The following is a 27,607-nucleotide window of genomic DNA, read 5'->3' on the forward strand; positions in this document are numbered from 1 at the left end:
GAGGAAGAATTAGCGACAGTGCTAAAAGAATTAAAAAATAATGAGGCTCCAGATGCTGATAGTGTGACAAATGATTTTCTTAAATATGGTGGCTCTGAGGTTATAAATAAGCTACTGAAAACTATGAATACGATTTTTGAAAAAGGTAAAGTACCTAATAATTTTAAGAAAACCTTAATTAAATCACTGTATAAGAAAGGTGACAAGAGTGAGTGTCGTAATTATCGAGGCATTAGACTGGTCTCCGTAGGTAGCAAATTACTTAGTAATATGATACTTTTTAGACTGAGAGATGCTGTAGACAAAGTTTTAAGGGAAGAACAGTGCGGTTTTAGAAAAGGTTGAGGATGTGTTGACCAAGTTTTCACTCTTAGGTTAATAATTGAGAAGTCCCTTTGCTGTCAAACACCTTTGGTCCTCAGTTTTATCGATTATGAGCAAATTTTCGATTCTGTTGATACAAGAGCATTTGCAAAGGTCTTTTGCTTATATGGTATACCAGAAAAATACATGAAAGTGATTTGTGCTATGTACGAGAATAATACTACTGCGATTAAGGTAGGAAATAAGGTTAGCAACAAGTTTTGTATTAAATCAGGAGTTAAGCAGGGTTGTGTTCTATCCCCCTTTATATGGATCATTTTGATGGATGTTTTAAGGAGCACAGGAAAGGCAAATGGAGACCACGGAATTAAATGGGAAGGAAAAACGCTCTTGAACTTAGATTATGCTGATGATTTAAGCATATTAGATGAAAGTGTGAGCAAAATGTATAAATTTTTAAAGGTTTGCGAGTTCAGGGTGCTAGAATAGTCTTGAAAATTAATGTTAAGAAGACTTAGTCACTAAGGCTAGGAATAAGTGAAGATGAAAAGGTGACGTTTGGTAATGAAAAGATTGATCGGGTTGGGAGCTTCACTTACTTTGGTAGTATTATTAGTAAAGACGGTGGGAGCAGTGAAGATGCTAAAAGTACAATAGCTAAGGCTCAGGGTGTTTTTTCATAGTTAAAAAAAGTTTGTAAGAATGGGAAGATAAGTCTGCAAACCAAGATTAGGATATTGGAAGCTACAGTGATGACAGTGGTCAAATATGGCTCTGAAGCATGGGCGCTCCGAAAAGCAGACGAAAATTTACTAGATGTTTTCCAGGGAAATTGCCCACGGATTTTTCTGGTACCCGGCCGACTGACCATATTTCAAACAGTAGGTTGTACGAAAAATGTGGTTCAATCCCGCTTTCTAGGGCTATAATGAAAGAAAGTTTCAGATGGCTAGGCCACGTTCTGCGGATGAAGGATGACAGATTGCCGAAGATTGTCCTTTTTGGCAAACCGTCTGGGGCTACAAGGAAAGCAGGTCGTCCTCGTCTGGGTTGGGAGGATTTCATAAATAAAGATTTAAAGGAAATAGAGACTTCCTGGGAGGGTGTAAAGAGGGAGGCCTTGAATAGATTAGATTGGAGGGGAGCGTGCGTAGCTGTTTTGGCCTCAGGAGGCTTGGTGCTGCAGTGAGTTATTATTATTATTATTAGTAGTAGTAGTAGTAGTAGTTATCTTTCTTTTGGCAAAAACAAAATCCACCTTTTGCAGATGGGAGATTGAAGCTTCTGCAATATGGTTCTTGGATACGCTGAATCTGATGGTGGGATTTGCGTTAAGATTTACTCTTGGGTGTGTTTCCCCCATTTTAAAAAGCAGGCAAATGTTCCCAGACTCGTAGCTTTTAATGGGTGATACTGAACTTAATGAATCTTATATATTTGGAAACAACATAATAAACCTGTTCTTTTGTTTTAGTATCAAAATTCCATTTTTTTAAGGTTTGGGTAACTATTTAGCCGCCTCGTTTCTTCCTTAGAGTTCGTTACCACGAACTGTTTGATACACCGTGTGAAGCTACCAAGTAGCCTACCACTGGGTTAACGAAAAGCTATTACTTCACATTCCCACATACTGCCCAGTGCGTGTAAGAATTGGCAGGTATATAGTAGGAATTTATATGTTGATTTATTAAGAATTTATTTAACACAAAAAAGTCACCAAAATACAAGTGTATGAACAGGCGAGGAGAAACAAAAATAACACATACAGTTATTCTCATAATAATACATAATAGAAACATCAAATCAAAGGCAAAAAAGCATTAGAAAAAACATTTAAAGCTTTAAGGGCTATCAAGAAAAACTTTAAAAAAAAAAAGACAAATTGAAAAGTGAGAAATAATAGAAATTAAATAAAAAAAGAAAATACAATGACTAAACCTACACCGACTAACTACTACAACTGCTAACAACGCACTGCAGCACCCAGTCACCTGAGACGCAGCACAGCTATGCTCGGTCCTCCTCCATCCCAATCTATTTAACACCTCTTTCTTAGCACTCTCCCAGGAAGTTACAATTTCCTTAAATTTTTCTTCATTTTATCCTCCCAACCCAGCCAGGGACGACCTAGTTGTCGTTTGGCCCTAGACGGTTGGCCAAAAAGGCCTATCTTTCGGAATCTGCCATACTTTATCTGCAAAATGTGTCCTGGTTGTCACAACCTTTCTTTCATTATAGCACAAAAAAGTGGGATTAAACCTGGGCTATGGCTGTTATACTTTTAGCATGTTCACTGCACCCACCGATGTTACTAATAATACTAATTAGGTCAGTGAAGCCGTTCACTTGATTAACCTTCTCGTTAACCAACATCACCTTTTCATCTCTACTGTTTCTTAGTCTTTGCATTTTAGTCTTCCTAACAAGGGAGAGGTGTTAGGAGTCTAGTAAGGTGTTAGGAGTCTTCCTAACACCTTAGTCTTTCCAAACCTATTCTCATATCCTGAACTCGCAAAACTTCTAAAAGTTCATTCTTTTTTCTAGCACCTTCTATAGGACGCTTAAATTATCAGCGTTATAACTCCAGGGGCGTTTTCCTTCCTCATTTTATTTTGTGTTCTCTGGAGTTAAGCAGGTATAGAACGTAACCATGCTAAACTGATTAAATATAAAGCCAGCTACTACAATCATTTCCTACTTTAACCGCAACAATGTTTTGATCCTATCGCTCATCACTTTAATATATTGTTCTGGTATCAAACAGGTCGTGGTAATGAACTGTAATTAAGGAGTGACTCGACTCAATAGTAACCGGAACTCTAAAATCCGGCATTCTAATATCAATAGCTACATCAAAAGAATGAACTTATTATGCGGAATTCAGATATATAAGATTCATCAAGTTTAATTTTACCCATCGAAAATTACGAGCCTAAAAAAATTTGCGTGATTTTTTAAATATGGGGAAACACCCCTAAAATTAAAGGAATCTTAATAAAAACCACAATAAGATTCAGCGTACCAGAGAACACAACTGAAGAAATTTCAAGCTCCTATCTGCAAAAATTTGAAATTTTGCTATATTTGCCAGAAAAGAAATCACGGATGCGTGTTTATTTGTTTGTTTTTTTCTGTTTTTTCCTCCTGATTGTATCGAAATAATAGTCCTAGAAGGTCGGAAGAGGGTGCAGTAGAACAGAAAATAAAAGTTCTTGCGCCCTTTTCAATTGACCACAATGATTGGAGGGTAACTGGAATTTCTCCCACGCCAATTTTTGCCCAAAATTATCTGATCAAAGTTTTGAGATAGTAATTTGGTTCAATATAGTTGAAAGATTAGAAAATCATATCTTTAGGTGTAAAATAACTCCCCACAGTCCATGGGGAGAGGCCTGTAAGTTATGAAATTCGCCCATTGTTTACGTATAATATTTGTTATTGGGAAGTATGCACATATTTTGTTTGGAGGGGGTTGTTCTTGGGCTCGATTTACATTGGGATAATCTTACTTGGAGATAGAAATTTCTGTGGGGTGAACTTTTCAGAGGAAATGTTACACTGGCGGGATTTGACAGAATTACTATACGAAATTCTTTTTAATTTTCTTACATTCTCTTTGCCAAATTTTTCATGTGGAGATGTTCCGAGGGAATAATCTAGGGGCTTTTATTCGCGGGTTTTGATTTTGATTTCCAAGGAATAATTTCCACGGAAGGGTGCATTTCTTGAGTGATCGAGAAACTGATTATAGATTAAAGTCTTATTCAACTGAAAGAATGCTAGGAGAATTTTTCAGGCTGAATCTTCCGCAGGAAATTTCACAGGGAGAGGGGATTCTCAGGCGGGACTGAACTGTTTGGAGGGAATTTGACAAGGAGAGGGAAGCACTTTACGTTGGATAAGATTTCCACGGAGGAGCTTTCTGTGAGGGGGAAGTGTATGTTTCATAGAGGGTGAGCCAGATTTATCGGCATTATTTGAAAAACAAACAGAAATTATGACGTATATGAAAGGGACTGTCCCCTCCTAAATACCTTGCTCTTTACGCTAAAGTTTGACTGTTTGTCCCAATTCTTAATAGCGTCAACTGAAAGACGGGGCCTTTTAATTGGATTAGGAAGCGTTTTTTTTAAGTGCTAACAGCCTTAGCGCAGAGAGGAAGGTGTTGAGGAGGGGACAAGTCTTTATGTACAGAATAAATCTGCCAAAATTAATATGCAAAGTTTGTTTTTATTTTTCATGTAAGGTGAGCCAAATTCGAACCTGCATTAGTTGAAAAACGTTCAGAAACTCAGAGAAACTCACGTTCAGAAAAACGTTCAAAAAACTAGTTTTTTTAATCTAAAAGTAAGGAGCGACATTACAACTTAAAATACACAGAAACTACTCCGTATATTAAAGATACTGTCTACTCCTCAACACTTCGCTCTTTATGCTAAAGTTTTTATTGTTTTAAAAAGTAGAGTTGTGACAAAGAGTCCAACTTTAGCTTAGAGCACGAGGCGTTGAGGAGGGGACAGCCCCTTTCATAGACGCAATAATTTCTGTTCGTTTTAAGTTCTAATGTTGCTCCTTGCTTTCAGTGAAAAAAACTTTTACTTGTTTCTTTAACACTATACAAGGATATGGCCTTCGCTAAAGCTCTTCTTTTACTATCGTTGCTAATTCTTCGTCAAATTATGCATCTTCCCCCACATTCAAAGTTTCACAAAATTTTTCATGATCGTGTACATCACTTGCTGTAACTGTATCACGGCTTAGCACGTTCTCAAAATGATCTACCCATCTTCATTTAACTCCTTCCTTATGACTAATTGTGGACCCACTCCTCTCTTTATCTGGGACTAGTCTAGACTGACTAATTTCTCTTAATTTATTAACACGTCAGCAAAATATTTTACTATTATACCATCTAGCTGCATCTTCCAGATCTTTTATAATTTTATCCAAGGCTTCCACTTTACGCCTTCCTAGTTCATATTTTAATGTTTCTTCCACTTTTTAATATTCCTCTCGTTTTCACATGATCTACCACATAGATTATTCTTGCACAAGCTTATCCTTTTATTTATTAATTACCAAGAGTTTTTACTAATATTTCTAGCTGCATTCCTAACGTTCTTCTCTAAGACGCCATCAGTAACTTCACAAACTATTTTCCTAAGATTATTCCACCCGTCTTCTTCAATGTGAAATTTTAAACTCTTTAGTTTAGTATTCCACTTTTCCTGAAAACTTCCTCTCAAATTCTCATCCTGGAGTCTCCTCTTCACCCCTCTGAGATGCGCTGAAGGATTTTCTGTGGTAAACAGGACAAAGGGTCAAGCTTCACTTCCTGCAAATCTACCATCGCCGCAGAGATTTCTAAGCTTAGATTGCCTCTCGATCCCACCAACTGCCCTTACTGAGAATCGCTTCTACTGCAACTACACCTGCCATAGCCACTCCTACCACAGCCACTACGACTGTAGCTAATATTATACAGACTCGTTATGCTTGAACTACTTCCACTCTGCCAAATACTATAAAGACGGACACTAGTGTGATCAAAAGATTACTACTACAATCAAATTTACTATTTTGACTACTGTTACCGCATGTACTGCTTTCACCAAGATTGCTAGCACCACTATTACTGAAGCAACAAATGTTATTGCAATTACCGGTAATTCAACCAACCATTTATGACTCTCACTACCTCAACTTTACTATCCCGTTTATTTTATGATGACTACTACTGCTAACATAGGTATCACGACTGCTACCATCGTCGACATAACTATTACCGTGAAAGTTATTACCACTCCTACAACAACCATGAACATACAGCCCCAACATCTGCTGTCATTTACTACCACTCCTACAACAACCATGAACATACAGCCCCAACATCTGCTGTCATTTACTACCACTCCTACAACAACCATGAACATACAGCCCCAACATCTGCTGTCATGACTACTTATACAGTCACGACTACAACTTGCACTGCTATTACCCCCAATCTCTGTTACCTCGACTAATATTACCACATCTATTTATGCCACGACTGGCCGTGGCTTTGGTCTGATCTTGCGACCCTGAGCTGAAAAGTACAAAAATCAAGCCAAATTTTAGCTAAGGATATGGATAGCAAACGGTTATCTGCTATCTGGGAATGTGCTAGAAATAAACGAAAAATGAAACGGAATTCAAAGTAAAGTTTGCGATCTAGTCAACACAAAGGGTGAGACTACAAATAAGGTAGAATGAGATAAACTGCTTAATTCTACGAAATTTTACAGCATATTAAAAAAGAAACTAGCTTGCTTCAGTTTTCTCATCTTCCTTGACTCAAGGATAAATTACACCCATTTCTGTTTATGCCGTAATTAGTTTAAAAAACTCTTCCACAAAACAAGTTTTCCAAAGAAAAGTAAAGAGATCCATTAAGTCAAAAACTAGCTGAAATAAACTCAAATAATCTGCTAAGCGTAAAACTACCACAAAATACGATCAATAAATAAATGAAACTCAAAACGAACCATGTCAAACTCAAAACGAGCAACGATACAACATGAATATGGCAGATCAAGACCTTCTCAATCAGATCAAGATCATGATGCCTTCTTAAGCCCAGAACAAAATTTGCACTTTACTAGAGAAAAAAAAATAATAAAATACCGTGATTTGCTAGTTGAATCTTGTTGAAATTGTTGAAATAGTTGAAACTTGGAGAAACTTTTTTAACAATTTTTAATCCTAACACAAATATTATTGTTTAATTTAATTTTAAGCTTCATCAAGATGACTTAAAAATTGTAATACTAACAAAATGTCCAACAAATCCTATGTATGTTCTTTGAGAACCCTGATAGACTTACTGGTACTCTTTATATTTATTTAAGTTATTAAAGCAGAAGTAGTCAAAGTAGTAACCCCGAAAATTTCAACTTAATACCACCAGACGTTCTCGATATATTACTAAGGTTTTTATCGGTTAGAGTATATCTTTTTTTTTTCTTTTTTTATACTAATCCATAGTTTCGCTTCTATTTTTATGTTGGAAACGTTTTGAACAATTTTTAATCCTGGCACAAATAATATTGTTCAATTTGATTTTATCCCTCCGCAAGTTTACCTGAACAATAAAACTTAGTATTATTCTCGAAATATTCTATCTATGCTCTATGAGAACCTGGACACACTTACACTCTTTTGATTTATTAAAATTGTAAGAGCAGAAGTAGCAATAGTAGTAGCCCTGGAAGTTTCAGGTTAATGCCCCCAGTAGTTCTCGATAAATGGTTGTTTCTTATTGGCAGCCATACACAGTGCCTTTTGATTTCGTTTTAAAGCAACATTTAGTTTTAAAGCATAATGGGACACTTGCATAATTAGGGGATTGACATATCCAATAACTCCATAGACATGGCTGCTAAACTGTTCTACTATGGTGAACAAAATTCTCAAAATTCTTACTCGATGTGTTTGGAAAATGAATTGTTTTGGGAGGAGATCTACTTGAACTCCAATCAATTTTTACTCTTAAAAATGGCACTAGAACTTTTAATTTTGATTCAAATAAGCTGCTTAAAAGTTTCAGTGATATTTCTTTTAAAAGGCTCACCTGAATACCCTTTGTTTTTTTGGAAAGTAAAGGTTAAACATGCATATCTTTCTCAGTAGTATATTCTGTATGTAAGGAGTGAACAAATTGCCTAACTTATATCCTTTCCCTGGGGCTTTGAAGGGAGTTCACATCGCAAAAGGCATAGCTATTGGATCTTTCAACAATGCTGAAGAAAATAATTCTCTGAAAGTTTTGGTTGGATGTCTGTTTTGGAAATTGATAGCCGTGGGAGGGATGGCATTGGGCTTATTGGCCCGAATTTACTTTTGACCCTTGAAAATTCACCATAACTTCCAGTGTCAAATCAAATAAGGCTTATCCAAAGTTTACGCGACCCTACATTTGACATAAAACTTGTATGTCTCCAGGGCATAACTTACAACCTTACCCAAGGGTTCAGGTAGGTTGTGTCAACTCTAGAGTCTTAGCTATATGTCCTTTGGACTATTTTTAACAAAATGATTTTCTCACAATTTTAATCAGATACGTTTTGGTAAAAGAGGGCATCAGGGGGAAAAACGTTGATATTGAATTAAAATCAAGTAGTTTTGGTCATCAAACCATGGCTAATAGTAGAAAAAGCAATGGCAGATTGTACGATTGAGTGAGAGGCTACTCTGGCATTAACCCCCTTATTAGGATTGTATAAAAGTGATGTTAGTTCATTTGTTAATCAATAAGTCTATCTATTCTATCCGTACATGCGTAATTCCTAGGGCAGAAGAACTAAGGTAGATATTCATAGAGCTAAGATAGTCATAGAATCTATAGTTTTCAAAGTGCTTGGTTAAATGGCACAGGTAAACGGTGGGAGTAAGTATCACTCTCTTATTGGACCAATACTTTTTTGTTAGTTTATAAAAAGGCACCCCTGACAAGAGTCTTAGGAAGGATGAGTAAGAATTTTAAATTGACATAGGACCGTTAGATTTATAACGTTAAACCTAGGCCTAACGTTAGACCATAGATCCGTTAGACCTTAGATTTATATTTCTTTTGACTCTTAAAAGGGAACTAAGACTATAAATTTCAAATTAAATGAGCCTCCTCTAAAGTTTATACGACCACGTCTTCCATGAAAACCTTATATGGCTTCAGGGTGTAATTTATAATCCTTGCCGCGAGGTTCCAGGGGTTGTTTCAACCCCAATGACCTTGTAATAAGATATTTAGACTATATTGAACAAAATGGAAATCTATATATTTCCATCGAATACTTTAGCAAAAAAAGTCAGGGGGGGGTCTAGTTGCCCTCCTATCACTTTTGATTTTTAAAAAGTATACTATGACTGATGATTTCCAATTGAATAAGTTTTTGGAAAGGATGGTCATATATAATTCGGAGAAAACTTACTCAAAGAGTTTTCTCCAAATTATATATGACCATCCTTTCCAGAAAAAACTTAATTGTTAACAATGGGCAACTAGTATAGCTTATAGTCCTTGCCCTGAGGGTCATAGGGTCGTTTCATCACCAAAGACAAATTACTGGGCCTTTCAAATATGCTGAACAAAATGACTATCTCAAAATTTTTGATTGGATGCGAAGGTAGAAATGATTGGCTAGGGGGGAGGGACTGGTTGCCCTCCAATCAATTTTTTGCTATTAAAAAAGGCACTAGCCCTCTCAATTTCTGTTTGAGCCGTTTTCCTAAGATATCTCCTTCTATACAAAGTGCCCCGGTCTGAAGATCAAATAAATAAAATATGTGAAGATAAAATAAAATATTACGAAAAAAAGCGTTAAGAAATTGAAATGAAGTTCTGGTGATATTGACGAATTTATTGCACGTCAACTAGCCTGCCTCCTCCTAGCCATAAAATATTCTAAAGTACGTTATGTCTTGTGTGCTTTACTGACAACAAGATATTTTTTAATAAAAAAAATACAGTCAAATGATACCTTGAATCTTGACTTACTGAGATTTTCAGGAGTTAGTATCATTATATATAAAACAATCAATTAGTTTTCTTCAATTTTTTGCAGTCATCTGATTGTAATAGTGATTTTATTTTTTATTTTTTGTAGATCTTCTGGAAAATTACAGCACACTATTAAAAATAGAAGTATTTTTCAATAAAATGCAATTAAAAGAATAAACTTGAAAGATTGGGTTTAGGGGATAGGCCAGTAGCCAAACTTCTGTTTGTAGTAGTTTTTGTTCGTTTTAAGCTTGGATTGAGCATTCCTTTTAATTTTTGCTCGTTTCAGCATTCGATTTTTCATCTATATGTTGTTTGTTTTATTTTTATCTAGGTTTTTTCATCTAGTTTGTTTGTTTTATTTTCTTTTTATTTTGGATTTCAATTATTTTTTGTTATACTTTCTGGTCGTTTTAAGTTTGAATTATTTCAGGAATCTATTTCTGCTCGTCTTTTGCTTTGATATCACTCTTTAACTTTCTTTAACAAACTTATTTTGTAGAATTTCTTTTCTTTCAATTTTCGAAAATTGTTAAGCCGTCATCTAAGAGTGCCGAAATTACTAGAAAATCTGAATAACTGATTCTTAGCAGAAAAATAATAACTTAGTTTCAAGGTGTTTTTTTAAGCCGTGTTTTTCAAAGTATTGCCTTGACTGAAGATATTATATTTGCAACAGTGATCAAGACAATTAGTTTATATTAAACTTTACCTTCTTTCCCTTGACTTAGATTGTAGGTTATTATTGAAAATACGAGCATATGTTGAATCATAGCTAACGAAGGTATTGTAGACTCAAGTTCGCTACTCCCTCAGAACAGTTCCACAGTCAACTAAGAACTGAAGATTCATTAACTATCTTAAGCAAAAATACCATACCCGCATCTTAAGGATGCCGAAAGCTCATTTCGGGTTGTTTAATCTGATCTTGTAAAAACAATTAAAGTAAAGGATTGACTTCATAAGAAATGCAAGGTTTGACTGCATATTCAGGTTGGGAATTGGCTCAACAGGAAATGAAATATGGAACTAGGCGGACACGATCTTGGCTTATGCTCATTCAAAGAAATGTGGTAGGTGTAAATGAGATCGAGATTTACTTTTTCAAACTTGCAGCGGTAAAGGAGATTGAACATGGTTTTCGCTTATTTCAAAAAATGAGGCTCTTGCCCTTTTCCCCCACTCTCAAAACAAAGATCTACATATGAGCAAGATAGCACTTTAAATCATCTTTATGTGAGATTTAATATTTCGTTATATCTTGACCAGACTAATGAGTAGGCTTGTGCTAATCAACTACTACTAAAAACTCACCATATCACCAAGCCCCCTGAGGCCAAAACAGCTACGCGCGCTCCTCCTTCATCCCAATTTATTCAAAACCTTCCTCTTTACGCCCTTCCAGGAAGATCCCGTTTCCCTTAAATTGTACTTTATGACGTCCTCCCACCCCAACCGCGGGTGACCTGCTTTTAGTTTAGTCGTAGAGTGTAGGCTGAAATGAAAAGTCTTTGACAATCTGTCATCCTTCATCTGCAGAGACTACCCTGGCCCTTTCAACATTTCTCTCATTGTATCCATAAAAAGAGGGATTGAACCCACTTTTCGCACAGCCAACTGTTTGAAATAAGGTGTGTCAGCCAGATGCCCAGAACAATCCGTGAACCTACATTTTTTTTTCTCAGTTATTAAGCACTACTATTAAGTTAATGCAACATTTCATTTAAGTGTTTGATGATGATCGCTGATCATCATCATCAATCATCAACATCAACATCATCATCATCATCAACATCTGATCATCATCATCAACTGATGATCATCAATCAAAGTTTATATTATTTGTGCTTTCGTTTATGTTATTGTACTGTTTTCATGGCTGTAAAATTTGGGTTTAAAATACACTTATCTATCTATCTATTTTCAGAAATGTTCATTTAACGTTTCTATACGTTTTACATTTTGGATCTATCCCTAAGCGAATTTAACAGGAAAAAGATGAGTATCTTACTCCTTCACTAGCAACTATTTTTTATTATCTTGGCACAATTCCCATGTTTCTGAGGGATTTGAAAAAACAACTGGTAGAGTCAATCGAACTTAAACAAACTTTAAACCCTTTGCTGTAGATTTGGTATTAGTTTCTCCTTGTCTATACGAATGACACATGGACTACTAATATATTCCAGGTTCAAGTAACATGGTGTTGTATGATTTGCACCCAGAAATAAATTTTGAAAAGGAGAGTGGCTGTGATCTTAAAATTTTCGGTAGAGAGAGGGGACGGCTTACAGACTTTTACACGATCTTGGCGATACAAATCGCTACAATCAAACTAATAATTCAGAGACACTTGGTTAACGCCCATTAATCAACGGAAAACCTGAAGGTTAATCAACATTTACCCTTTTTTGGATCGTATTCGCTTTATTTTACATTGAGGAATTTAGCGGTTATGCTTGATAACATATAAACGCGGCAAATATTTTGAATGGGACACGAAACGGTATTGTTGGGAGGCACAACTTTGATTGTAAACAGACAATAGGCCAATTATATGAAAACCATAAGATATATGGTGAAATAGATGAAACATCAAGATGGAGGAGGATGCGGATTCAAAGCTCTGGCCTTGGCTACATGCCTGGCCTAAAAAAAATTCTTGTCAATTTTTCATATTTATGTCCAGGATTATTTTACTTTTTAAATCAAAACTAAGAGGCTAATTTATAATTTTGGACTGCAGGAGCCAATTCCCAATATTGATTTTGCTGCCTTTCCCCCTTATTAGCCCTGTTTTTGTCTTTTGTCCCCTTATCAGCCACAACTCGCTACTTTTTCAACTGGAAGGAAAGTTGTCCAGTAGGTCTATTTCAATTAAAATCCACCATTCGTGCTCATTTAATTCCCAATTTAATTGACCTAGTCTTCTTTGAACCTACTCTAAAACCCATGCTTTTAACAATTTTTACAATGCCTAATTTCTCTTACACTTTTACCTGGAACGTCCTATTCAAAAATTAGGGGATACGAGAGAGGATAGGAAGGCATATCTTGCCCAGTGACTTCACTTAAGATTTTCTTTGGGGGGGGACTGGATTTTCAATCCCTCGGAGGCGGGTTAATTTGACGACTTTTTAAGCTTTTTCAGCGAATATACTATTGAAAAGACATTTTTGAATGAAAACACCCCCAAAATATTTTGCAGAAACTAACAGGGGAGAAAATATAAGAAAAAACCTCCCCTTTTTCGATGAATTCCAATTAACGCCACTCATCTTCGTATTTTAAATCACGTTCTCCCATAGACCTAGTTTTAATTGGCCTATATATCAAAAGAGGAAATTACAAAAAATGCGAAATAACTCATTATAATTGAATAACGCTTTAACTTGCGATCAAACTATTATTCAGCATGAATTTAAAGAGTATTATCAATGAATAGTGTCCACAATAAAACAATTTAATGCCATGTCCATCATTAGAACAATTTATTCTAAATTAAACAGTGGTTTGAGATAATAGGTAGATAGCAATAGTGCTAAATCATCTTGTTAAGGCGTGTCGCGAACACTTTTTCATGACAGATAGCGTGACTAGATAGCCGAATTCTATAAACTAGTATAATGACAAGGCAAGAAATACGGCCTTTATTAAATTTTTAATCTTGTCAATAACAATTGTAAATGGTCATATTCTATTCTGTCGCATGTTTTTATTTGTCTTTGAAAGTTGATTAAGTGGTGAGATAGTATTTAAAGTAGGGGATTTAGAGTCATAGGCATAGATGGCGCCAGTTTGCGAAATTATGGTGGGAAGAAATGATTATTTAGAATGAAGATACAAACAATTGTATTTCTCTAAGTTTTGAGGGGTATTTTATTACTTTTCTGATGAAAATACTAAAAAACGGATTTCTCAAAATCTGGAGAGGGTAATTGCCCCCCTGTCACCTCCATTTGCATCCTTGTATCAAACTGATCTTTTTTGTGCTCAGTTATCGTTGAGCATTCATGCAATGTGGTTCTCCGCTGCGCAAAGTGAATTTCCTATAGCCACGCCCCTAGGATACAGTGTTTTTTTGTTTTTGTTTTTCCACTGAGAACAAGCTCGATTCAATAGGATTTCAGATTTGCATTTGATGAAAGCGGGCCCTAGTAATAACTGGTTTTATTACAAAAAGGGGCCCTTGCGAGTAAGGTTCACTCGATGATATTTTAGTATATTAGATAGGCAAAGCGGCATTATCGTCAGAAATTAGTAATGGCAGTGACAAAAGAGCATTTTGACCGGAGGATGGACGAAATGCTACAGTTAATTTCGCAGTTACAGACTGAAAATAAACTACTCAGAGCAGAAAATAAATTGCTCAAGACTGAGCTCGTCCAAGTGAAGACTTCTACTCTACGAACAGAACTATATATGAGAAATAATAATATCATAATACACGGAATTGAAGCGTCGCAAGGCTCAGAAAATCTTCGGCAGACTGTAGCCTCATTTTTTGAGGCTAAGCTTAGAATATCCAACGCTAACCAATTACGTATGAGTGCCATTTATCGTATTTCAAAGAAATATAGTCGACCAGAACCAGAGAGTGTTCTAAGCCTCCGAAGTGGGACACAGCGAAAAAAAGTTGTAGAGCCTATTTTTGTAAGCCTAGATGGCTTTGACCGGTCGATGATCATGAAGGAGTGTGGAAAACTTAAAAAGACGGGGTTCAGTATATCGACGGACCTACCAGCGGAGCTTGGTAAAAAAAGAAAGGAACTTTTGTCATTAGGGTATAAGCTAAAAACATCTAAAGTGACAGCTGAGAAAGTTGCAAAAACTCATCTTGTCCAACGAGGCGTCAGAATGTGGTTTGATGTTAAAAAGTCTAAAAATTTACAATGGGCGAAATATCTAGATGAATGCTTTGACCCAGTTAAAGTGCCAACTATCCAACCTGAGGAATTAGACTCAGAGTCATAATTGTGTGTGTTCCTTTCATTCATAAGTTTGTCAGTATAAGTTGATTGTCAATTGATTAGATTTCTATGTTGATTTTCCCCCATCCTTGCCAGCGGTTGGATGTTGATTAAGTTCTTAAACATCCCTTAATTTTTCGATATATTTTATATTTTTTTTCCTTCATATGTAGTTGTCATTACAAGTTGATTGCCGCTTGTTTACATTTTTCTGTCTAAAATGTGTATTTCCGTGCTTTTTTTTATCCATGTTATTCCATTTTCTTTGTTTTGTTCTTCTCTGTCAGAGTTCAAAAAAAGTTCCTACGGGTGTGTGTATTTCTCATGGCTTTTGCTTCACTTCAAGATATGGCCTTGTCCCCTGGAAACTATTAGGTAAGTAATGAGTTCCTATTCTTCGTCCCGGGGGCTAATCACTTCTTCATTACCAAAAAAATATAACCGGTTAAAACAATTAGAGAATTCTTTTTTGGATTTAGAGAAAAATTTTGATGAAAAAATAAGTAATGAAGATGATTTGCCGCTATTTAGTGAAAGTAATTATCCTAGAAGTAAATGTGTTGATTTAATAGATTTGACGAAGGGACGCTCTGAATCTCAGTTCTCTGTGCTTCAGCTGTGAACCCAAGTGAAGATAACAAGGAAAAATTCAGATTATATAAAAACAATTTAACTAAAGTGATCCGTGCAGCAAAAGCGTCACATTATACGAAACTTTTTGCAGAAGCTTCGGGTTCCCCCAAAAAATCTTGGGAGATTATCCATGGAATTATTGGAAAGAAAAAAATGTCTAAATTTCCTGAATCTATAAATCATGGTCCTGAACTGGTGTCTGATAAACCTGGTATAGCAAACGTGTTTAATAAGCATTTTGCCAATGTTGGTGTACGTACGGTAAAGGAGTCTGTAGCTGCTAATAATTCTGAACAAAGAAATAAGTTTGAAGATTACCTACCTCCATCTTCTTTGTCTTCGCTATTTTTAACGCCGACTTCAAAAGAAGAGCTGATAAACATAGTTAATCTTCTAAAACCTGGTGGAACTGAAGGGATAGACGGTTCATCTACCCGACTGTTAAAACTAATTATTGCTAATGTAGCTGACCTCCTTGTGCATATTGTGAATATTTGTTTCAGGAGCGGGAAGTTCCCATCATGTTTGAAATCTGCACGTGTTATTGTTCTGCACAAAGGAGGAGACCCTAAAGACCCATCTAATTATAGACCTATTTCAATCCTTTCCGCGTTTGAGAAAGTTATTGAACGGTGTATTTACAAGAGAGTAAATAATTTCCTAGAAAAACACAAATACTTTAGTAAGTCACAGTTCGGTTTTCGGAAAAGCCATTCAACGGAACAAGCTATCCTAGCGGTCACGCAATATATTCATGATGCTCTTGATCGAGGTGAAATTCTAGCATCTATATTTATTGACATAAAAAAGGCATTCGATACAATCTGTCATAAGATTTTACGGAGAAAGCTTGAGAATTGCGGTATTCGAGGACCTGCTAATAACCTGATCATGTCATTTCTGTCTGAGAGAAGCCAGTATGTTGATGCTGATACTACGAGATCTGAACTGATCTCTTTGGATGGACAAGTCGGAGTTCCCCAAGGGTCAATTCTTGGCCCCCTTTTATTTTTAATTTATATTAACGATATTGATAATTCTATGAAAGATCTCGGCCTCACGGTTCTATTCGCGGATGACACAGCCCTCAATATTAGTGGTCCTACTGAACTTGTACTACGTTTAAAAATGAAAGAAGTTTTTACATATCTGCTTGAATGGTTCGCAGCGAATAATTTATGTATTAATACATCTAAAACCAAATTCCTGATTTTCTCTCGGATTTCAAAAGCATTGCCAACTTTTAATTCCCTAACAATTGAAAAATGTGATACTACGATCAGCAGAGTCCACCATCTTCGGTATCTAGGAGTGATAGTTGATTCGAATTTAAGTTGGAAGGAGCACATAAATTGCCTGAGGGTAAAGGTTGCAAGGAACGTCGGTATGATCAGGCTTCTTAAACCTTTTCTCCCTTATGATGCCCTGCGGTGTATTTATTTTTCGCTAATTCATTCTTACTTAAATTACTGTCCTCTTGTATATTTGAATACTTTTCGATCGAATATATTACCGTTGATAAGGCAGCAGAATAAAGCTCTCCGAATTCTTAAGCTTTTTGTACCATCTCCTGATTCTTGCCCTAATAAGTCGTCAACTAAAAGTCTTCCTCTTTTTTTGAACATTTTGCCCCTTGAATCTTTTATTGTTTTTCATTCTATTTTATTTAAGAAAAAACATCATTCAAATTCCCTACCTGAATATTTTTATGAACCCGATCTATTTTCTGGAACTAATTCCGATCACGACCATAACATGCGTAATCCTTGTAAAGCCCGGCAACCCTTGTTGCCAAGTCGTCAACTAAAAGTCTTCCTCTTTTTTTGAACATTTTGCCCCTTGAATCTTTTATTGTTTTTCATTCTATTTTATTTAAGAAAAAACATCATTCAAATTCCCTACCTGAATATTTTTACGAACCCGATCTATTTTCTGGAACTAATTCCGATCACGACCATAACATGCGTAATCCTTGTAAAGCCCGGCAACCCTTGATAATTTCAGAAAGATCAAGATTTTCATTGAGAAATACAATATTGAGGGTATGGCAAAGTTATCATAATGTAATCAAACTTGAACTTTCTATTAATACGCTGAAAAATAAAATAAAATCAATGCTCATAGAAAATGTTTAAAGTAAAAAGAAAAAAAAAAAAAAAAAAAAAAAAAATGAAAAAAATAAATTAAGTAAATAAATAATAAATGTGTGGTTTATAGCGGTAAATCCCAACTCAGTCTGGTGGTTTGAATCTGGAACCTGGATGGATTATGGTTAATTTATGATATTATTTTATGATGATGTAGTTATAGCATACAGTTTATTTAAGTGTCTGCCATTTGGCCTCGAGCCCTCTCTCTGCCAAATTGGCTTTTTATATTGATTTTATGTAGTAATAAACAGAACTTGAACTTGAACTTAACTGTCAAAGATTATGTTCGTCGTTTATGGAAATAACTTCAATGTGTCACCAATTGCAACCCGACATAATTGGATTATGTGAAACATTCCTTACAGGACAAACGGATAGCCTCCTAGATATTCCAGGCTATAGATCAAATTTTCTACATAGAAAAGAAGCTCGCAGAGGAGGATTGGCTATTTATGCGAGGAATGAACATGCTGTGCATATTAACAACCAACTGAGCCGGAATGTTGAAGGCATTTTTGAATCACTTTTCCTTGAGCTATATGGGCCTTCTAAGAAAAAGATATTGATTGGTGAAATATATCGCTCACCCTCTGGTTCTGTTTCTGATTTTATGGATATACTAACTCAGATTTTACAGCTGATAGGAAATCAGAACCAAGATGTGATCATCATGGGTGATTTTAACATTAATCTAGCCTTTCCTCTAAGAAATAGCTCAGTGGATCTTCTCACTACTATGTCAGGGTCTAATCTTTACCCTTCAATTACAATTCCAACCAGAGTAACAGAAAGTACACACACACTGATTGACAGCATTTTTTCTATATTATGTCCGGCGAAGGTATCAGTCATCACCAGCGACACATCTGATCATTTTCCTATTTACACTGTCTTCAACACAGCGAGGATGCCAACTCCACTCCTATGAACTAACCAGGGTCTACAAGTAATTAATCTTAAAGAGGAGAATCTTAAATTGTTAAATGATGAGTTAAAAAAAGTTTCGTGGGACAGTGTCCTAGCAAATGAAGATGTGAAAGAAGGTTTTGAAATTTTCCACAATGCATTTGTAGCTGAATATAAAACATGCTGTTTTAAGGAGAAACCAAGAAACCGTGGAAGAAAAAATACACCAATATGTCCATGGGCTACCGAAAGTTTACTCATATGCATAAATAAAAAAAATAAGTTATGGGCAAATTACAGAAACCACCCAAACCGAGAAAACCTAGAGATATATGAGACATATAAAAAATGCCTTCATTCAGTTCTGAGGAAAGCAAAAAGAATTTATGTGAATAATAAAATATCAGAAAGTTGGAAGGATGGACGAAAAGTCTGGAAGGTCATTAATTCGATTTTGCGACCAAATGATAAGAGAGCAGAATTGCCTTCCAGACTTTTTGTCAACGGGGAAGCTGTTACGGAACCCACTCAGGTTGCAAAAGAACTCAGTACATTTTTCGCAAGGATAGGAGGAATTACATCTAATTCTGCGAAAAGTCCCCACAAACCCTACAAGCATTACCTTGGCTCAGCATGCATCAAATCAATGGCAGTAATTCTTTTGACATCAACTGAAGTAGAGCTTATTGTGAAGACCTGGAAAGGCACATCAGCATCTGGATTTGACCGGATACACACGAAAGCCCTGAAAGCAATCCTCCCTTCTATCCTAGAGCCATTAACTTATTTGATAAACCTGTCTCTAAGAAGTGGTATTTTTCCTTCGATACTAAAAAAAGCAAGAATAATCCCTCTGCATAAAGGTGGCCCTTATGACGATCCATCAAATTTTCGACCCATATCCCTATTATCTGTTTTTTCAAAAGTTTTTGAAAAACCCTTACAAAGACTACTTTACCAGTTTCTCGAAAAAAAAGGATTTTTTAATAGTCGTCAGTTCGGCTTCAGACCTGGTCATTCAACAGAAGATGCTCTGGCATCCTTAAGCTTATTCATCAACACATCACTTGACTCAGGTCTTCTGTCAGCTGCTATATTGACTGACATCAAGAAAGCATTTGACAGTATGGATCATACAATCTTACTGGGAAAGCTGCAACATATTGGAGTGAGAGGGATAGCCTTTCAATGGTTTGAGTCTTACCTTCAAAATAGGTGCATCTACATTGGTGACGACCCAAGGAACAACACTACTGTTAAATTTGGTGTGCCCCAAGGATCAATCCTTGGTCCTCTTAAGTTTTTAGTCCATATAAACGACCTAACTCGTATCCTTAATCTGAATCATGATGACCAAAAATGCTGTAACCTATGCTTTGATCAAACATCTGAGGACATTACTAACGAGCAAGATGAATTTATAGCATTCGCTGACGACACTACAATGACCTGCTGCAGACACGATATGCCTTCACTCCAGCAGAAGCTTGAAAACATCATAGAAGAGACCTATCTGTGGATGGATGCCTACAAACTTGTCATCAATGTAGAAAACTCTTGCATCCTACTATTTTCTAGGGTAGGAACCCTTCACCCAGAAATAACAGGAATTATGACGTCTCGTGGAAAGGTTCAACGACCAGTAAATGGATGTGCAAAATAATTAGGAGTAATAGTAGATGAAAACCTTTCTTTCCTTCCTCACATCCATGCTGTAGAATTAAAGCTTTCAAGGAATCTGGGTGTCATGAAGAAACTGAAGCAAACATTCCCACGTAAAACCCTTACCCTTCTCTACAATGCACTCATTAGACCCCACTTACAGTATTGCGCAATGGTATGGCAATCGACTTTCAAATCCCATCTGAAAAAACTGGATTCCATCCACAAGAATGCCTTGAAGATCATCAAGCACACAGAAGATTATCTCTCGCTGAAATCGCTGTTTGAGCTTTCCTGTTTGGTTTTTGCTTTCAGATTCCTCTCTGGCTTGCTTCCACCACCTTTTAGGAATCTATTCCGTTTGGTATCCGAACAGCGTCTTCCGATTACAAGACTATCTGCACAGATACATATTCGACATACGCCAACAGTGAGGTCGGATTTTTTGCCTGACATCGTCTGTGCTAAGGCTTACAATACCATACCGCTTGAACTGAGAGGTAGGAGTTCCCTTGGTTTTTTTCAAAAAGAGAATAAAAAATTATCTTGTTTTGAATTAGTTTAATTTGATTAAAGAATCTAATTAGAATAGTGATTTTAGTTATTATTGAGTTTTTTCGTGGGGGTTGGAGTTGTTTGCTCCTGGATGAAGAGGTGGGGACTTGTAAGGATGTTTTTTGGTAGGGACCATGGTTGTATCAAGAAGTGGAGGGAGAGCCATATTGCGCATTTATTTTTGAGGTGATATAGGACTCAGCATGCAGTTTTTGCATAGAGATGAGAGATTATGTATGTTATGACTTATAATTTTTGTTATTAAACCCGAATGAACTGAACTGAACTGAACTGATAATAATGTTTGTTTATTTAAACTGGATTTGTCTTGAGGACTTTAGTTTATCTAGTCTTAACTTTTAATATGGCTTTATACTTTTTTGTGACCCTTCGGTTTTAGAAAATGTTTTTTTTTTATAATTAAACCATACAAAATAAACAGTTGATATAAATATTTATTTCAAAGTTTCAACGGACTATGTTGATTTATGTGATACATCGGGAATATCATGAGCAGTAGCTAGTATGGAGGTGAGAAAATAAATCTAGCTATGGGGTCCTGAAGTCTCAGCAAGTAAACTTTTATGCCAAAAATTTTATAAATGTCAGTGGCCTTAGCATAAATTAAGAAAGAGGGTGAGAGGAGGTTAGAACAAATCCTCCTAAATCTTCTTTATTTTGAAAACTATCTTTGGACTAAGCCTATAAAAAAATGTTACATTCAGGCATGTGCCTGCACAAGAGGCGGAGAGGAAAAAAACTTCCACAGAAAATTCCTCGCCAATGTTAAGTTCTTCTCGAGAAAAATATCCTATTGAAAAGCTTTATTTATTATCAAATTATTACTAAATATTAACGAAATATTACTAATTACTATTTCAAAATTTTAATTGGATGTGTTTTGTAAAATGATTGGCGTTTGGGAGGGGTGCTGGCTCCTCTCCAATCAGTTTTTACTCTTAAAAACGGCACTAAAACTTTCGATTTCCTTTCGAATGAGCTCCTTTTGAAGTTTCTATAACAACTCCTTGTATACGAAGTGCCTTGGTGATAAAAATAATATATAGAGGTTATGCTCTTGCGCTGCATATTATTATTTAGATATGCAAAATAATGCAGTAATTATTTGGATTTTCAAAATAGATGCGACAAATTGATCTAGAGATGTTTTCCACGAATAAAATAACGTTTAAAAATTTTGTTTTCAATATAAAGAACTTTTAGGCAAATACACAAAAAGCTATCTAGTAATATCGAAGGATATTCTTACGTAATTTCTCTTCTTTTTTATTGGGGGTCGTTTTATGTAAATAATAGTAGTGATGCCTCCATAGTCTCCACGACAGCCATATGAGGTAGACTATTGGAGCTACTAGTCCCTCAAGACATTATTACGCACACCTTGGTCTGACACAATACTATAGCGAACGCGTTTAGTACACCTACTCAATAGGGTTTGCAGGTTACGTCATAGATAATGTTTTTCTAAGTGAAGCTGGTGTATGTTGCGTCATAAGGAATATTTCTTAGGAGATGCAGATGTCTGTTATGTAAAAGGGAGATTTACTTTGTTTATTATGTAGTACTGTTTGTTTACTTTTCATTGTTACATAATATGGCTTTGACTGTCACATAATAGGAGTCAAACAGGGAAGCTTTTTAAGACATTTTTCTTCAATATTTTTTTTCACGACGTTTCAAAACATTTCAAGACGTTCTTGACATTTCTCTTCAAGACGTTTCAAGGCATCCTATGAACTTTAACACATTTTTCTTCAAGAAATTTCAAGACATCCCAAGGTGTTTTCAACATATTTAACATATTTTTCTTCAAGGCAATTTTTTTCATTATTTCTGTAATTCTTACAGAATAGGGGAATGTTTACTTATGTTAAAGATGACGCATTCACGCGTGACTTATATTATCAGGTCCATGCTGGGGATATCCGCTTGTAACTGAGCAGGACACAAACGTGAGTTTTACATAATGACGATGTACACATGGGGATGTTACATAGTACTTAAAGAGATTTCATTTTCTTTCAGTGTGTTTTTCTCAGTAAACCATTATTCTGTAAAGATTTTATGTCTCAATTAGGATTCGAAAAGATAGTTTCCATGCCATTTCAATTTCCAATAGCCGTCCTAGCTAAGTGGATTGGTGCACTCAATTTAGGATCATTAGTCTAAAAGGGCGGGGGTTTGAATCCTAGTGCACCCAATTATTTAATTGGGACAGGGGTCAGTGGCATGACTCTGTAATCTTATTCAGAGTCTATCAAGCTCTAATTGGGTATCTGGAGTGCTCCAGAGAATTTAAACAGGAAGGGTGTGCGAAAGCACAGGATGGTTGGCCCTCAAAACAGCTGGAATATCAAAACCTTTCTAATTTTTTGATTTGGGAAATAGATTCTGCAAAAAAACCAATTCCACACGTGGAAAATTCCCATATCTCGCTTACTAGAATGATTAGGTTATTGATTACGTGTTTCCTATGAGTACAAAATTTGATATGCAGAGGGGAAAACCGATAAATAGGAATTTCTCACACTTGGTCTTCACCTGTATTTTAGGCTATGCTTAAGAGAGAGTGTTTTAGGATACTATTGCTATCAGAGATGAAATAAAAGCGAGAGTACCATTATGCCTAGAATATGCTAAACCTTCATACCTGATCCAAAGCTTGTCCTTTTCTGGACAGCTTTCCAAACCTGTGTTACTACACAGAATTTTACACTTATGTTAAGAGCATTCTAAAATGAGCAAACGTATCTGCATGGACTACAAGATGCTTAGATTACATTAATTAAATATACTGAAGTTTAATATTGGATCAATAAATCTAAAGGATACAGAATTTTGTTCATACAAATTTCATTAATAAGAACAAATTTAAAAAGTATTATTAAAACACAGCAAAAGGGGTTAAAACTCAACAACTGGCATAGACTGCATAGACTACAAGATGTTTAAATTGTATTAGTGAAATAAACTGAAGTTTATGCTTGGTTCAATAAATCTGAAGGATAAAAACATTTGTGCATACAAATTTTACTAATAAAAACAACTTTGAGATGCATTATTAAAACACAGAAAAAACAGTTGAAACTTAACAAACGAAAAAAGGCAAAAATACCCGATATAGGTAATTGAACATAGACTGGGGGGTCATAGCAACCTATTCCAGAGGGAGGGCTTGTTATAAGAGGTAAATTTAAGCCAGATGAAAATATTTTTAAGGGCTTCTAATGAAAAAGGCCTCGTTTCTCCAAGTCAAGACTGTGCATTCCCGGTTGACAAGTGCACACTATAGTAATATTTTCTCTTCAAATTTCACATAATCTCGTTAGGGGTAAATTTAAGCCCTATTGAGAGCTACTTCTGAGAGCTTTCAATAAAAACGCTGCGTTTCTTTGAGCCAAGACTATGCGCCCTGGCTGACAAGCGCTGATTCAAATAATATATTCTCTTCAAATTTCAGATAATCTCGTTAGAAGTAAATTTGAAACAAATTATGATATTTTTGATGGTTTTTAATGAAAATGCCTTGTTTCTTCGAGCCAAGACTACCCGTTGACAAGTGCACATTTGAATTTTCTCTCCAAATTTCCAATTTGAGAATTTCTGATGAAAATGCCACGTTTCCTTGAGCCAAGGCTCTGCATCATCGTGGCAACGTAACAATATGTGGCTAACCCAACCTAACAAGCAGTTCCAGAGGGGAGTATTAATATTAGATATAACTTTAAGCAATATTAAGAGGAATTTTTGAGAGGTCCTATGGAAAACCCCTCAATTCTTTTGACTAAGTGTTAGATCTCGGTCCTCCCACCGCCGAAATATTCATTTAACCCTCCCACCATAATTTTTAGGGCTAAAACATGTTAGTCACGTCAATTTATCCCACCATAGAAATATCAGGCTGCCCCATGGCATCCCTGTGACACATATTATCATTCCTAAAATATTTTTACCAGAAATTTTCATGATAAAAATGTGATTTAAATCCAATTATTCATGTTTTTTCTAATTTCGTCCCTCCATGATCCATCATTTACATTCAGATCCCCATATCACTGTATGACTGGCCCCTGTGGCACTCCTCATCATTCCTAAGACATTTTCCAGATTCTTTATCGTTAAAAAATTATCGTTTATCGTAAAAAAAAATTTATCGTTAAAAAATCATACATTAAATCCATTGGTTCATGTTGCAGCAACTCAAAAATCTGTGACACACCAAACTGAATTCTCACCACCGTCCCACGCTATCACTGGTCCTTTCGCATCTTGTTGCATTTCTTTATGATTCCTAAAACATTTTTTCAGATACTTTCTTGAAAAAATTACGTTTAAAGTCCATTGATTCGTGGTTTAACAACTCAACATAACTCAATTCAATCCACCATGCCACACTATTAATAGCCCTCTGACGCCCTCTAACACCCCTCATAACTGCTAAGAAATTTTTCAGATGTTGTCTTGTTAAAAATCGTGTATAAAAATCCAAATTTGTGTTTTCGCAAGCCAAACCTTCATTATTCACCATCTCAATTAAAGCCACCAAGGCACACTACGACTGAGCATCTGGCACCTTTTAGCACCCCCTTCCCCTCTCATCATCCCTAAGAAATTCTTCTGAAATTTTCTCGTTAAAAATCATGCATTAAATCCATTAATTCATGTTTTAGCAACTCAAAACTCCTTAATACCTAAAATCAATTCAAAAAGCGTCTCACCCTGTCACAGGCCCTTTTGCATCCTCTTGCACCTCAATATGATTTTTCAAATGTTTTCTTAAAAAATTATGCTTAAAGTTAATTTTTTCGTGTTTTAGCACCTTAACACTCCGTGACAAACCCTTCCCAATTCACGCCACCATGTTACTCTATTACTGACCCTCTAGCACCCTCTCAAATCCCCCTCATCATTCCTAACACATTTTCCACATACTTTCTTGTTAAAAACCATATGTTATATCCAATGGCTCATGTTTACACAAGCCAACCCTCCTTGATACACCGGCTCAATTCAATCCAACAAGGCACACAACGATTGACCATCTCGCAACTTCTGGCACCATACGTATTCTAACCATCATACCACTACGATTGACTAGTTGGCATTTGCTGGCAACCACCTAATAATCATTTCTAAGAAATTTTCCAGGTATTTTCTTGTTAAGAATCATAATTTGAATCAAGCAGTTCATGTTTTCGCAAGCCACCCTCAACATAATATACCGGTCGCAATTCATGCTTCTGTGTCACACTTTGACTGGCCTGCCGGAATGCTCTATCCCCCCTCATACTTCCTAAGACATTTTCCGGATATTTTCTTGTTAAAAATCCCGCATTGACCCCAATGATTCATGTTTTAGCAAGTCACCCCCAACAAACTACAAATGGCACAAGATACCTTTCTGGCGCATATTATCACAACCAAGGATTACTCAACTTTTCTCTCAAGAATAAATTTATGAAATGAAAACTGAACCATCGTTTTCATTTTTACTGCGGAAACTTGCCATGTCGTTGGTAGACTGCGATGTTCCATGGCAATTACCAGACTGTGATACTTAATGGCTGACACACTGTACCCTCTAGCAAGCATTATGTCACATATGATATATTTTGAGTGTTTTCCTGCTTAATATTTACTAGAATCGATCGTTTAAATCTGATGAAAAAATCCCATCTGCGTTTCTTTGGATGACTCCTAGTAATTTAGCCCAGCGTAGTACAATGTAACAGCCCTGGTGAAAGCTTCTTTGGTGCAATATCACACCTCAAGGACAAACTAAGAAATGACAATTTTTTTACTTTTACAGCGCAAACATTCCATTTCATTGTCAGATTTCAATGTTCTACGGCAATTCCCAGCCAGCAACACTAAATGGATGACACACAATAGGATTTAAAACGTTTCTTGAATAAGACTTTTCCTTAATACCACAATGTGCAAAATCCCAGGCCAAACCATAAACATCAAGACCAAACAGTAAAAATTCGGGCAAACTCATTGAAATCATTTCCAAACTGTATACACCTTGGGCAACTTCTAAAATCAAGACCAGTACATAGAAATCGTAACCAATGCATAGAAATCTACATAAATTACTAAGAATCAGGGTCAGAATAGAAAATTAGACCATAACATAGACCTTAAGACCACTCCAAATTGGTCACGAGATCAATATATACTAATCCGGAACAATCCTTAGAAACAAAAACAAATACATAGAAATCAAGACAAAACTGTAGAAATCATAAACAGTGCATAGAAACCCAGAAAAAACCGTGAAACCCAAGCCCTAGATCAAGGTCAACCTCAATAATCAAGAACAATGCTAAAAAATCAAGGCAATATCATTATCAAGAACGTTACATACCATCATTTCTAGACCATAGAAACCTAGACGAATTCACAAAATCAAAGCCAAAGCAAAAAAACACAAAGCCAACCTCTAAAAACCAAGACTAAACCGAAGAAACTAAGTGATCAATAGGTAGAAATCTAGAGAAAGCTCACAAAAATCATGACGAAATCATAGAAATCGAGAACTCACAAAAAAAAACAAGAAATCAATATCTAGAAATCCAGAACAATCCTTAAGAATCAATGGCAATACATAAAAATCAAGACCAAACTTTAGAAATTGAGGTTAAAGTGTAGAAATTAAAACCAAACCATCGAAATCAAGACCGACTGTAAATATCATGACCAACCTTTCAAAATCATGACAAACTTACAGAAATTACGAGAAATTCACAAAAATCAAGACCAAAGTGACAAAATCAAGGCTAATCTCTAAAAACTAAGACCAACCCGTACAAATCACAAGGTAAATGCGTATAAATCTAATTCAACCC

The 27,607-nt window shown here is 35.8% G+C and overlaps 1 protein-coding gene across 4 annotated transcripts in view; it reads right to left on the bottom strand.

The window, feature by feature from the left end:
- Window positions 1–27,607, bottom strand: part of LOC136029864 (B-cell receptor CD22-like) — a 214,798-nt gene that overhangs the window by 161,730 nt on the left and 25,461 nt on the right. For 3 of the 4 annotated variants that reach the window (XM_065708322.1, XM_065708321.1, XM_065708325.1), the window contains exon 1: window positions 10,572–10,682. The exons of the other annotated variant lie outside the window; for it this stretch is intronic. In XM_065708322.1, the coding sequence (XP_065564394.1) occupies window positions 10,572–10,632 (61 nt within the window). In that variant the 5' untranslated portion in view covers window positions 10,633–10,682. Of the gene's footprint in view, window positions 1–10,571; window positions 10,683–27,607 lie in introns of those variants that run through there. 4 annotated transcript variants of the gene reach the window in all.

Source organism: Artemia franciscana, chromosome 8, assembly GCF_032884065.1.
Source record: "Artemia franciscana chromosome 8, ASM3288406v1, whole genome shotgun sequence".
In the NCBI taxonomy this organism is placed as follows: Eukaryota; Metazoa; Arthropoda; class Branchiopoda; order Anostraca; family Artemiidae; genus Artemia; species Artemia franciscana.